Raw genomic sequence first — 15,139 nt, forward strand, 5'->3', positions numbered from 1 at the left:
GCATTGTGCCCCACTGAGGTCCCAGTCCTCCCCAGGCTCCACCCCCAACACTCCAGGAGTTTCCCAACCTGAATTGGGCCACCCCCTCCCCACCCACCACCCCATGTGGCTGTGCCAAGCAAGCTTTGCAGGAGGGAGGGGGGAAATACCAACAAGGGCTTCCCGAGGCGATCCTGCAGGGAAGCCTGCTGTCTCCCTCCCCACCTCCCCAAATGGCTGTGCAAAGCAAGCTTTGCAGGAGGGAGGGGGAAAAACAACAACAAGGGCTGCACAGGGTGTCCAGCCTCCCCAAGCCAGCGATCTTGCAGGGAAGCGGCTCTCTCCCTCCCCCTCCCCCCACGTGGCTGCTCAAGGCAAGCGTTGCAGGAGGGAGGGGGAAAAACAACAACAAGGGCTGCACAGGGTGTCCAGCCTCCCCAAGCCAGCGATCTTGCAGGGAATCTGGCTCTCTCCCTCCCCCCCCCCACCTCCCCAAGCCGGGGAAACAACAGCAATGGCGGCACATGGCTGCTCAAGGCAAGCCCCAGACCGGCTGCAGCCTCCATAGCCCACAGGGGCAAGCTCTCGGCCTGCTACAAAAGCCACAGCCAGACTGGGCACTCTCTACCCTCCCCACCCTCACTGGAGCCTAGGCCAGCTCCTTACCTTTCTGCACGGGAACTCTGAATGCACTAAAACCCTGTGCAGCTTGCAGCTCCACCAGCCCCAACTGAGGGCTTCTGGGAGCTGGGGGTGGGACTTAGGGCTTGCAGGAAGCAAGCCCTGACTTACCTCCCTCCCTCCCAGCCACAACCCATCCGGTGAACTTAGTCTTGGAAAGTGGAAGGGAATTAGGGAAACCCTCCGCTTTCAAAGGTGGGGGAGCTGGGAGCAAGGCTGGCTGGAGGAACTGGTTGCCCCCGGGGGAGGCTTAGCACCTTCTGGGAAATTTCGGGGGGGGGGGGGAGGCTGGCACCCCACAGCCCCCACAAACTTTACGCCTATGATTGGTAGATTAGTGGAATAATTGTTAAGCTAAATTTTAAGTTAAGATCAGTACAATGGCTTCAACAAAATGATAAATTAATTCAAATGGTGTGGATGTTAATAACGAAAATTTAAAATGGTAATAAAAGAAAAATATCTAAAGAATTTCAACATTATATCCTGTATCTATACTAAAAACAATGAACTGGTAAATTATTGGAGTAATTGTTAACATGACAGGAGAAGTTAGAACCTTGCACGATGAGGACAATGGTGATTTTGAACAGTAAACTGTAACAGGAATAACTCTGAACATCTTATAAAACTAATATGAATTAAGAGCGTAAATTAGAGAATGTAGTACTCAAATCTTGAAGGGACTATAGATAGAAGTAGCTACTCAACATAGAATTGATTTATAGGTTGAATATAAGAGCAAAATAACTTTTCTTTGTCTTCTTGTTTCTCCTGTTTGGTTTGTTTTTTAGGTTACTGTATGTACTCTTGTTGATGTTCTTGTTTCGATGTAATGGTATAGGCTTCTATTATCTTTAAAACCCAATAAATATATTATTTTTTAAAAGTATGGGGAATTTCACATTACCCAGTTTCACCCGTTTTGAAGTAAACCGGTACAGGGCTGCCATTTCACACATGGCTTGCCCCTACCGGAAATGAGCCAGATCAGAAGCGGTTTGGCATTTCAGACTTGCACCGCTTTGTTTTCCCACCATTTTCTTCCCGCGTGGGTGATCGATTTTTTAAAAAAGTTCGATTCATAGCATTATAGCAATATAACGCTATACTGGAACGCCAAACGATCGCAATAGTGATCCCATTGGAGTTTGAAGTTCCGGTATAGTGTTATAGCAATATGACACTATAAACCGAACATTCCCCCCCCCCAAAAAAAAAGCCCGCGCGGGGGAAAAACAGCGGGAAAAAAGCGTAACAGAACCGGGAGAGGGAACTGAAGACTACTCGGAAGCGGTTGACAGGTAAAACGCTTCAGCCCCGGTTCCTAAACGGGACAGAAGCTTTTGTGTATGAAATGGCAGTTACATTCCGATAGGGAACCGATTCTCAAACGGGTTCTGTCTGAAATGACAGACCAGAACCCGTTTGAGAACCGGTTCCCTACCGAGAGATATCACCTGTCTGAAATTCCCCTATGTCAAATACCACTAAAGTCAGATTTTTGAACAGATGGCTAGAAAAGAGCTAACGTAAACATAGATTTTTCAAAAGAAAGCACTAGACATTATCTTGGACACTACAGTCCAGTAAGCCTAACTTCATATTAGAAAAACTGGTATTTACCATGAGACATAATTATCAGATGCAGAAATATGTTACAGAAACATCAAAGTCATTTCTGTCAAGAGAATTCTCTCAACAACATACTGAAATTATTTGGCAGAGCTTACAAACATGTCATCAAACACAATCTATTTGGTAAAGTTGAGAAGAGGAACAGTTAGTTTTCACAACAGGGTTCCACAAAGATCTTTGTTAAAAGATTTGGGATGGTCTCAAAAAAAAAGGAAGTTAAAAAGCATCTGTTGGCACCTTAAGGGGTATCAAATTCATTGTGACATAAGCTTTTAGAAGACAAAGTCTACTTCATGTACAAAGAGACAAACAGCAGAAGCATGAGGGAAAAGAAAGGCCAGAAAGGCCCAGTGCTATACTAAATTTCAACATTAAAAAAAGATATGTAATGTCTTTTATTAGGATCAGCCAAAGTAATATAAAACAATGTGCAAGCTGTCAAGTTCTCCAGAATTCTTCCTCATGTTAGGTTTTAAGAAACAAAAGAGGATGTGGTGGGCCATGATCTTAAGGCATCTTGTAAGCATCCTGTGTAATATGCTGAACAGGTATGCAAAATGGTGGTGTCATCAGGTTACACATTTTGCCTTCTAGGGAAAAGAAAAACCAACCAACCATCCACTAGTTAATCAAACTGAAGGTATGGCCAAAGATGATCTAGAAATTTACTTAAATGCATTCTTCCTAGAAGGCCAAATACATTGCTCAGCCACTGATTTTTAGGTGTTTCCATTTTAACGCCTCATATGGGCCCATTTATTCCCTTGTGTCCTGTTTGGATAATGTAAATGTCAAAATGGCATACATCATGTAAGATGAGGAGCAAGTAAATGACCCCTTAATAATATGGGCTGTTTGATCCCATGATAATGTTACTTAAGTCAGTAAGTTGCTTCAGGTGAATGTGCTAGTTGCTGGGTTTATGGAAAGGGGAGAGAAGAATTGGTGGAAAACAGCAGTTAGATACAAACCAGTGTTTTTAAGTGGGGTGGGGAAAGATGCATACTGAGGGAAAAAATCCAGCCTACACACACATAGTTGTTCCAATTCAACTCGTTTAGCAGAAATTAGTGTTTTGCTATTGACTTCAGAGGTGGGCTGCACTTGTCGTTGGGTCCTAAATGAAGGCCAAACTAAAAGATGATAGAGATCTGCAGTGAGAACGTCCATTTTCTGAGACATCGTATTTGACCAAGGGAGATTTGACTCTCAAAAGCTTATACTCTGAAAACCTTGTTGGTCTCTTAAGGTGCTACTGGACTTGAAAATAATTTTTCTACTGCAGACCAACACAGCTACTCTCTGAAAATACATACTGAAGTTAGTCTGAAATCAATGGGCTTAGATAGAATTAACTCTACACAGGTTTGCCCTGTAAGCCTCCTAGAAAGTCTGGAACTCCACCACCATCACCCAATTTATTTATTTTCATTTACTTCTATGTCATCCTAAGTTCTCATTGGTCCTGTGGCTCTTTATAGATATTCAGCACAGCATATACAGACTATGGAGCTTTGTGCTATACTCAGACTGAAAACTAGTGCTCATGGAAGACTGATGTATCTAGCCATGTGCTACACATACTTCCAGCAGAGTCAAGCAATGATTATATTGACTGTGTTGACTATGTCAAACTGAGGCAGAGTAATGCACCTCACCCTTGACCCTTGATCTTCAGTTCCAAAATAGCTTTACAGCTTGAGATAAAACAGGCCTAGACCATCCTCCTTTGTTAATGTAATCCCTCCCTTCCCCTGGGATATGCTAACAACTGATAGCTAACTGCAAACCAAAGATGTTGGATTTAAGACAGTGGAATAGGTTACATAGACACACCGTGTGCAGCAGTGCTCCCTCTACACTGTGGAGTCTTGTGTGCAAAAATTCTACTTTGTGAGCTACTGGCATTAAAGTTGTGAGTGAGCAATTTGGCTACTGCATAAATTAGTTTGCTCTGAACTTCCTAAGGTAAGACAAAAATGTGTGAGCCAGAAGCTAAAAAACTGTGAGCTAGCTCACACTAACTCAGCTTAGAGGGAACACTGGTTGTGCAGTCTGTGGTGACCTGTGCTATACACAGATTGAGTAACAAGCCCTGCCCACTAAATCACATTATACCCCCAAACAATTCCATTCTTCTCTTCCTATGCTGCAGCTTTGAAGAAGAAAACTGTTTAATGTGTAGACTCTTAGATTCTGATCAGTGGTCATTCAAACTTTTAATTAAGCAGACTACAATATAGTGAAGACATCCAGCCAAGGATGACCGACAACACTCACAGCAAGTGACAGATCATGCCTGGAAACATTTAAATGAGTCAAGGCAGATATGAAAGGCTGTCATCCCTGCTGTACCGAGATTGGAGAGGACTGAGCTGCAGAGAAGGCCAATTTTCCCAGTGGAGACTACGGCAAAATTTAAAAAGGAGCCCAGTTTCTCTTGAACTTCTTAGGTTTCTTGCCTTAATTCATCCTCTTCCTCGGTATACTTAATAAAACATGATTGAGCAGGCACACTAGTGTGCTGCAGGTAATCAAGGAATCTGTGTCAGAAAAGACCTGGAAGAAGCTTTTGCAGCAATGGGAGACGGCTGTGAACAGTTTGTTCAATCTACCTCTCATATACCAAACAAGCAAAAGAGAGCAATCTAACAACAGAACAGTTCAAGCAGTAATGGTCCTATGTTTAGTATGGAGTAATGAGAAACAATTCACTAACCTACAAACCAGCCACTAACGCCAATGATGTCAATGATCATTAACTGACACCAGAGAAGGAAATAGTCTCTGGCTCCTGAGAGCTTTCAAAGAAGGATCAGATTGACAGAAACATGACAACTTTCAGCCTCATTGCTGTGAACCTGACAAAATTCCAGTCAGTTTCCACACTGTATTCTCAGTAGCAGCAGCAGCAGCAGCAGCAGCAGCAGCAGCAGCAGCAGCAGCAGCAGCAGCAGCAGGAGGAGCCCTCCACTTGCAGATTCAAGGCAGTCAACCATTTTTTCCCCTTTTGCTCTGCATTCACACCAGATGCGGGGCTGAAAGCTTGGAAAATGCTTCCATTGCACTGGATACATGTGCCATAGTGCAGGAAGCACATCACTATTTTTAAATGACACCTAATCTTATGTCATATGTGTGTGTGTGTATATACACACACACACACATACATACAAACACACACACATATATATACATATATACATATACATAGATATATACACACACATATATATTATGTTTCCACTGTATCCATGTATTTAACATCAAGTCAATAATATACTTGAAATTACATTCTAATGGCACTACATGAAGTACATTTCTGGAAGTCAAACATTAATAGCACCAAAAAGGTCTGGTGCAATTTTACCACATCAAATGTCACTATGTGTGTTAAAATGAATGGAAACTTCAAAAGACCACGCTCTCTAGCACAGTTCTCATTTGTCTCTGTGAAACTGAAGCATTTTTACTGTTTAATTTCTACCTGTATTCACCGCATTTCCATGATTACCAAAAAAAAAAAAAAGCCAAAACCTGTAGGTATAAACTCTGATTTCAGCCTAGTAACTGCCAGAAAACCAAACCAAATTCAACATTGGATGTTCCACATGTAGTAGCATGACTCATTCGTGCTTTATCCCCCCGTTTTTCTTGATAATGTCCAAAGGGTGAGGATGCACCTATGTTCACCAGGCAGATGTATATTCTTTTTCTCTATAGGGAGAACATGCATTTCCCCATGAGGAAAAAAATATGCATGTTTCCTAATTGGAAGTGCAGGGAAAAGATGTATGAGGCATTCCCACTTCCATTCTCAAACACACCCAAAGCATCTTTATAGTTAATACAGGACAATGCTCTTCACTTTTTACAAGCTGTAGGTAAGGTCCAGGAGAGAAACCCTGGATTAGGAACTCTTTCTGGTACTTCCAGATTTTTTTGCAAGCTACTTTGACTGTTCAGAAAAATGGCTGGAGCATTCATTTTACATAATGTATGATCTGTTTTTTTTAAGAAACTTGGGTGAAACTGAGTGTAATGACCCAGGTTCAGATCGCCTCTCAGCCCTGAAGCTTGCTGGGTGATCTTGGGCCAGTCACTCTCTCTCTCTCTCTCTCTCTCAGTGTAACCCACCCTCACATCAGGGGCAGACTGGGAAATATAAACAACCCTAAAAAGGGCCCTGCCACTGACCCACCACCAACAAAAGGGGGGAAAGCAGCAAACATCAGCTTGCTCACCAGTGCAGCTGCTTGCCCACCCCACTTAGGACCTGTGCAACTAGATCACTTGCCACTGCCACAGCTCACCCACTCCACTCAAGTTTAGGGCTGCCACAATGGTGGCTGCAAGGCCTGCTCCTCACATCACTGCCATGGGTAGAATGGGGCCAAGATTATTTTTCTAAATCCAGCCCCATTCACTCTCCGCAGCCCAGAAGCAGCCAGCATTAAAAGGGGGGATGGGTTGTGTCCCTTTCCCTGGATCCAGTTCTTGATGTTGGGTGGGGTGGGGCACAAAATCTACTTTCAGGAGGGTGAAATGATGGGACACGGCAACAGATACCACCCATCCATATATATTTTGACTCTTGATTTAAGGGGGGGGGGGCAGGGAGAATAACCAGAACCCCTTAGAAGGCTAGATTTGGCCCAAGAGTTTTCCAGTTGCTCACATTTGTGCTAAAAGGTGATGAAATGCTGGGAGACTGTGCAAGCATGTTGGAAACAGAGTGTAACAAAGAGAGAGAATGCTGAGTGCTAGCTATTTTATATATAGATGATGGCTGCAATTTCCATTCAAAATGGCTGGGATCCAATGAGGCAACCCTGTGTGCCTGCAGAGTTCTAGATACCATAGCTGGGTAGAAGTGCTATATACTGGCAGGGCTCTGGATTCTGGCCATTGCCTATGGAACCTTTATTATCTTATCTATATTCACAACCTCACCATATGAAGTTTCCCATTATTAGTCCAATTTTACAGGTGGAAAACTGAGAAGGCCCCAAATAATCCAGTGAGACTACTGCTAAACTGACGAGAAATGGAGTAAAACCCAACACTGAATCTATGGGGGTCACACTCTGACCACCAACAAAATCCCAAATTATATTTCTTGACCCTTCCTAATACAAAGATACTATACAAATTAATGAGAAAGAATTATGAAATTAACATAATTCTTCAATTTAGTCTCAGAATCTATAATGAACTACATTGCATGGAAAGAAACTGAGGAGTTACTCCATCCATCTATCTAACACATCTACCCATCCATAATACAATTTTCCTCAGCACCTGTTTTTATTAACATCAAAAGCTTCAGTGCACATGCTCAGTGATCCCCCTTTTTAGGTAAACAGCTAGACCCCTTAAAATGTAAAAAAAACCCACCAAACACCTACAAGCTATTTTTCTATGACAGGATAAAAACCAGCAATAATCGGTGTGATCTAATTTATACCAGTATTAACCCATTGTTTCCAGTAGACTTCCTCTGGCTTCACCTCCAGGTAAGGAAAATGTAAATTTCTTCCCTCAAACTGACAACCAAACTGAACAAATGCATATCCATTCGATCACAGGCTAGCTGCGAGAAACACAACAGTATTTCCAGAACGATGTTTCCCATGCACACACCCAGCACCCTTATTCCAAGATTCTCCAGCCATGAAAAGACATCTTGCTCTCAGATCATTTTCTTACTCTCAGCACTAAACTTTTCTCAATAGGGAAGGAAGAGTTTGTGGTTTATGTAAACCAGGAGAACCAAAGACAGATACGCACAGTTCAATAATCAACAGCATGCGGCTTCTTCAGATAAAGAGTAGCTATACAAACTGTCACAAGAAGAAGCAAGACTTTTACATACCGAGTTGAAGCGATGGATGCAGAAGCTGGACGTCTTGCATTTTTCTTCACCAGCAGAGGAAATCCCATATGCAAAACCCAGTAGGAGTAGCTGAACCCATAGTTCCTCACCCTACCCATCCTCACCCTACACATCAAGGGGAACTGCTCTCTGTATATGCTCTCGGGACCCATTTGGGAATTTAAGCTCACAAACTCCTCTGATCTTGTAAAGTTTAAATGAGCAGAAGCATTATTTCCTGGTACTAGGCATTAAAAATGAGGAGGAGGAGAGGAAATTCTGATTCTGTGGGCTATATTTTTGGTCCAGACTCACATCTTTGTCTCCTCTTGATGCCCTACAGTTTGAACTCTACTTGTTCATTTACTTCACAAGGCCTCTGTTAGGCCTCTTTCTGTTCACGATGTGCCTCTTTTGGAAACAAAGGTAGTGTCGGTGCTTATCTCAAATCTGCCTGACAATTCCTTACTAACAATGCCCCCCCTTTTTTGCACAACCAGCAGATACCATACCAAGAAGCCCAGTTCTCCATACCACACCTATAGGGAACAAGCTGGGTGCTGGTTGCCCCAAATCTGTAAGCCCCCTGTCTGAGGAAGGGGAAATGAGGACATGGCTAACAAATGCAGTCTCCAAAGCTCTCAACTGGGGAAAATAAAAACTGATGCTCTCTGGCCTGCCCACCCCCCCAATCCCACCCTTTGCACAGACTGAAAGACAAACAGCTCCAAAGAGAAGCTCACTTAATAGGTAACAGAGATAAAGGGATGGAAGGAAGCAATGAAGAAAGCAGCAAATGCATGGGCTCTTGAGAGAATGCTGACCCTTGCCCAGGATCATTCACTATAAGGCAACAGACAAATTAAAGGGGTGGAGAGTGTATGTAGCATGGAGACATACATGGAGAGCACACAGACTCAGAAGTGAGAGATGCAAGAGAAGAAGGAGAGGGAGAGGAGAAGAATGGAATAGGAGCAAAGACACACTGGCAAAAGGAAAAAGAAGTACACTTGCACGGATTAGGGTCAAGGGTTGCATTCATGTATTTAAGAAAGGGGCTGAGAGATTTGTGTAGCAGAGGTAGGATGACTAGCCAGTAAAAACATGCAGAGCCAATACAGATGTGATCCATTAATGGCAGGCATATGCAATTCAGAGTAGGAATGCTGGGGAGGGGTATGTGCAGGTGGGGCATCATGCATAAGGTGGGCCAAACATGCAGGAATCAAACTGAGACACATGCTTTAACACTGCCCTTTCCCACATTTGATGTGCTGCTGAGGCCTAAGTGCTGATACTTGGAATTCCCCATAGAAAGGATATGGCCATTCGGTGATCTTTTTGGCGTATTTCCTCACCACGTTGTCCTCACTGAAGAGGAAGAGGGAGCGGTTGACAGTCAGGCAGCTCTGCCGAACAGGAATGGGGTTGTAGAGTGCCATGGTACGGGCTCGCTGGGCCATCGACTGTTTGTATATCCTCTGGGCCCCCGGGGGACCACCTTGCCGGACGCCCCCAGTTCCCCGGCTGCCTCCAACGCTTGCTGTTCCAGAGCCAGTTCCCCCTGAACCTCCTGCCCCATAGCGGGCTGGCACTTCATCTCCAAACCGAGCCATCCTGCAAAGAGCAAAGTGCTGGGGGTTACGCCGCTGAGGATGCTGCCGGAGAGAAGAAGCTCATCACATCCCATCGGCTGCTGTAGGATGCTGCTAGGGGAGCTTGCAGCAGAGGGAGGGGGCACTCAGGCTGGAGCACGGCCGGGGAAAGCAGCAGAAATCCTGGACATGGTCACTCTCACCTCCCTTTGCAGGGTGGAAGCGATGAAGAAATCCTCCACCCTCTGCCCAAAACGTTGCAAAATGCAAAATACCCCACAAGAAAACAACAAAAAATCTCCCAAAATCGTAAAATTGAAATGGGGGGGAGATACCAATGCACCAAACTGCCCCTAAAATGAATAGCAATGAAAAAGATTCAACACACCATCAGTCAAAAATGTTTCAGTTTTTTTTAAAAAATAAAGAAATACATTGCCCCTGGGAGGAGGAGGGATATGACAATTAAATGTAGCGACAGCAGCACCTCCTCCCCACTGAGGGGGGGGGAAATGCAATTAAAGAAATCGAATGCACCAATTCCTCGCCCCTAGCACTCTTCTCAATGCCAGATGGGAAGGAAATGGAAATAAAAAATAAAAAGACGCCATCAAAATGAGGTTCTCTGTCTCAGTATTTGCAATGCAGTTTGGTGGCTGAAATGCAGGCTTTTTCTGTACTGGGCAGCGTTGCAAATTTTTTTGCACTCACAAGAAAAAAATATTTATCTTGTAAGATTATGAGATCACTACATGCCCTCCCATCTCACAAATAAAGTACTGCACCGGTGAGGAAAAACAATGAAAAATTTACAAAAAAAAAAAAGGCAGAAAATCACCCACACTAAAAAAAACACACACACAACCCCCCCTAGTCAAAACAAAATCCCCCCCCCAAGGTTTTTTTCACTGGAGTTCCATCCTGCCATCTTCAATAGTGTCCAAGATCTGAAAGGAAAAAGCGTTTGGGCTCTCCTTAAGCTTCTGGAGCTGTAGATGTTTTCCCCCTCTTGCTATCCAGCAGTCTCTCTTTCAGCCTTTTTATTCAGTGTGATTGCGTGTATGAGTATGTGTGCGTGAGTGAAACACAGAGCAACGTGTGTGTGTGTGTGTGTGTGCGTGCATATGTCAGTTTTGCCTCATCTTGGAGTTGAATGCAGCAAAGAAATCCTGTAAAATCCAAAAATGAAAGAGAAAAGAGAAGTAGTTGCCATCCACCATCTACTCATAAGGGTTTCCTGTAGCTGCAATGTCTAGTATTTTTTCCTGCCCTGTATTCCTCCTCCTCCTCCTCTTGGGTAAGCTAAAATAAGACTGGTGTTAGGGAGGGAGGGAGGCAGGCAGGCAGGCAGGGAGGGAGAGAAAATTGAAAAAAAAAAAGGAAAGAAAAGGTCTGATTCACTGGCAGGTTGAGCTCTAATGTGCAGCAGTGGATCGATTTAATGCAAGCACAGAGCATCCCAAAGCCTCCGCCAGGCTTGCCACATGATGGCCTACAACCAATAGCAGGGGCTACAGCCCAACCAAACCCAGATGGGTTTTTACAGAGAGAAGGACACACACACACACACACACACACACACACACACACACACACACAGAGAGAGAGATCTTGATGGGGTAGGGAAAACCCGCATACAAATTGCATCTCTCAGCAGTCCACATCCCAGCAGATTAGACTGATGTCAATTCTCTCATGTAAATTCAGGTGTGGGGTTTTTTTTCTCCCTGGTTGGAAAGCAGCAGCACAAGCATAACCCCTAAAGATGCCTTCATTTGGAATTTAAAAATCAGGTCAAATTAGTCTTGACTTACTTTAGACCAGTTTTTCTAGTGAAGCAGTGGGCAACTTGCAAGACTGGTTAGACGACAGGAGGATGCAGTGTGGAAGAGGCGATGCTACTGGAGTAACCTTGTGTAAGATGGCATGTGCATGTTTACGGAGAGGGTAAGTGTAAATACACATGCAATCGTCAGCAAACACTTGAGAGCATACAAAACTATGAAACCGCAGGAATGAACAAAGGTGGGTGTACTTACTGGTGTATGGCACAGGACTGCAAAGTACATGTATTTCCACTGCCATTGCATGTCTTTCTGGGCATAAAAGCTGAGATATCGAAACTGACACACCACATTTAAAAATAGGTGTTCCGGTCTCCACTCTTTTATAAGTGCCAATTAATTCCATCAGACTGGACTGAGCAACTTGTGCAAATTAACATTACCACTGTTACTCTAGGTGATGGCTTTAGCTACCCTGGTATAAATCTAGATTTATCCCATTGCTTTGAACTCTGAGATTTAGGTGTCAGTGCACACGAAATGGATAACATAAACACTACTACATTAAACTGTCTGCAACCACTGACTCCATATGGCAAGCAGTTAATGTGCAGCCATTAGCCAAGAAGACTGGAAGATCTTCTCCATGTCACCATTTGAAGGTCTGCGGACATGTGGGGGGCACTTTCTTGTGCACAGCGAAAAAACACTGCACTGGAATTGCTTACCATGTGGACATAGCTACATGGGAAGTAATTTAAAGTGGCCTCCATGAAGTGGATATTTTTATATGTTACCTTTATTGAGGAATACAGTTTGAAACCACCTCTGCTTTGCGCCTCATCTATGTCACTGTCGGGAACATGTAGCCTATCTCTTCTTGTCATTATGGCTTATGGTGTTTGTGTAACACTACAACAGCACATTGTGGCACCAGGGTGGAGAAAGCACCACTAGGGTTGCCATCCTCCAGGTTATTACAACTGATCTCCAGACGACCAAGATCAGTTGCCCTGGAGAAAATGGCTGCTTTGGAGGGTGGACTCTGTGGCATGATACCCTGATGAGGTCCCTCCCCAAACACTGGCCTCCCTAGGCTCCACCTCCAAAATCTCCAAGCACTCCAAGAACTCAAATGTGAACTTCTGGATCTCCATACAAAAATATGTAATCTTTCCTTAAAATCTGTCTCCATTCCTGAGGACTGGAAGGTAGCTAATGTCACTCCCATCTTTAAAAAGGGTTCCAGAGGAGATCCGGAAAATTACAGGCCAGTCAGTCTGACATCGATACCGGGTAAATTGGTGGAAACCATTATTAAGGAACGAATTAGTAGGCACATAGATAAACAAAACCTATTGAGGCAGACTCAGCATGGGTTCTGTAAGGGAAGATCTTGTCTCACTAACCTGTTAGTGTTCTTTGAGGGGATGAACAAACATGTGGACAAGGGGGATCCAATAGATATTGTTTACCTTGATTTCCAGAAAGCTTTTGATAAAGTTTCTCGTCAAAGGCTCCTAAGTAAGCTCAAAAATCATGGGATAAAAGGACAAGTCCTTTTATGGATCAAAAACTGGCTAATTAATAGAAAACAGAGAGTGAGTATAAACGGGCAATTTTCTCAGTGGAGGGTGGTAAGCAGTAGGGTACCGCAGGGATCAGTACTTCGTCCACTGCTTTTTAACTTGTTCATTAATGATTTGGAGTTGGGAGTAAGCAGTGAAGTGGCTAAATTTGCGGATGATATGAAGAAGAAGAAGAGATTGGATTTATACCCCGCCCTTCACTACCCGAAGGAGTCTCAGAGCGGCTTACAAACTCCTTTCCCTTCCCCTCCCCACAACAGACACCCTGTGAGGTGGGTGGGGCTGAGAGAACTCTGACACAAACTGCTCTTTTTCAAGGACAGCTAAAACCAGTGAGGATTGTGAGGCACTCCAAAGGGATCTGTCAAGGATGGGCAAGTGGGCATCAACATGGCAAATGGGGTTCAATGTGGCCAAGTGCAAGGTGATGCACATTAGAGCTAAAAATCCTAAATATAAATACACATTGATGGGGTCTGAACTGGCAGAGACTCATCAAGGAGAGATCTTGGAGTTGTAGTAGATAACTCACTGAAAATGTTGAGACAGTGTGTGACTGCAATAAAAAAGGCCAGTGCTATGCTGGGGATTATTAGGAAGGGTATTGAAAACAGATCAGCCAATATCATAATGCCCCTATATAAATCAATGGTGCAACCTCATTTGGAATACTGTGTGCAGTTCTGGTCACCACACCTTAAAAAGGATATTATAGCTTTGGAAAAAGTGCAGAAAAGGGAAACTCGAATGATAAAAGGGTTGGAACACTTTCCCTATGAGGAAAGGTTAAAGCGCTTAGGACTCTTTAGGAGAAACGACGACTGAGGGGTGACATGATCGAGGTTTATAAGATTATGCATGGGAAAGAGCAGGTAGAGAAAGAGGTACTTTTCTCTCTCCCTTTCTCACAGTATAAGAACTCATGGGCACTCAATGAAATTGCTGAGCGGTCGGGTTAGAACGGATAAAAGGAAGTACTTCCTCACCCAAAGAGTGATTAACACATGGAATTCATTGCCACAGGGTGGCAGCTACAAGCATGGACGGCTTCAAAAGGGAATTAGATAAGCATATGGAGCAGAGGTCCATCAGTGGTTGAAGTTGATAAAAGGCAGACCTGGCAACAGTGGTGACCTGGGCCTCCATAGTGAGTGAGGCATCCAGAATCACCCCTAGGCTCCTAACCCTCAAGGCTAGCACCAATAGCATCCCCCTGAGGTCTGGGAGCCTGATTCCTAACCCTACCCCACCCCGGTCCAGGCACAGGACCTCTGTCTTCGATGGATTAAGTTTCAGCCAACTCTTTTTTAACCACTCAGACATAGCCTCTAAGGCCCTGCCCAGATTTTTCTGGGTGGGGTCTGGGTGGCTATCCATCAGCAGATAGAGCTGGGTGTCATCAGCACACTGGTGACAACCCAGCCCAAACCTCCATACCAACTGGGCAAGGGGGTGCATATAGATGTTAAACAGCATTGGCGAGAGGATCACCCCCTGTGGCACTCCACACATCAGAGTGTCGCCTGGAGGCCCTCTCATCAGGTGCCACCCTCTGTCCCCGACTGTGGAGAAAGGTGGAAAACCATTGTAAGGTAGTCCCCCTAATTTCTATGTCGGTGAGGCATTCACATCAGAGGCATTCACATTTCTTGGTGGTGAGAGACTCGGCAGGCACCCAGGCCAACACTGAGCCAGCTTTTGGGATTAGCACAAACTGCTACAGATACACACACACACACACACACACATCAGAGGCATTCACATTTCTTGGTGGTGAGAGACTCGGCAGGCACCCAGGCCAACACTGAGCCAGCTTTTGGGATTAGCACAAACTGCTACAGATACACACACACACACACACACACACACACACACACACACACATATATATATATATATATATATATACAGGGCTCTAGTCGGGGGGGAGCTCTCAGGTACGGAGCTCCGGAAGAGAACCTCTAGGGGGCGGGGCGGTCACGTGGTGAAGCCCCGCCC

General features: G+C 44.4%; 1 protein-coding gene across 1 annotated transcript in view; it reads right to left on the reverse strand.

The window, feature by feature from the left end:
• Nucleotides 1-9,789, reverse strand: part of CACNA1A (calcium channel, voltage-dependent, P/Q type, alpha 1A subunit) — a 345,585-nt gene extending 335,796 nt beyond the window's left edge. The window contains exon 1 of the mRNA XM_015418872.1: nt 9,497-9,789. Coding sequence (XP_015274358.1) covers nt 9,497-9,789 — 293 coding nt within the window. The remainder of the gene's footprint in view (nt 1-9,496) is intronic.
• Nucleotides 9,790-15,139: the final 5,350 nt, after the last annotated feature.

Source organism: Gekko japonicus, unplaced genomic scaffold (assembly GCF_001447785.1).
Source record: "Gekko japonicus isolate JY-2015 unplaced genomic scaffold, Gekko_japonicus_V1.1 scaffold1769, whole genome shotgun sequence".
NCBI lineage: Eukaryota > Metazoa > Chordata > Lepidosauria > Squamata > Gekkonidae > Gekko > Gekko japonicus.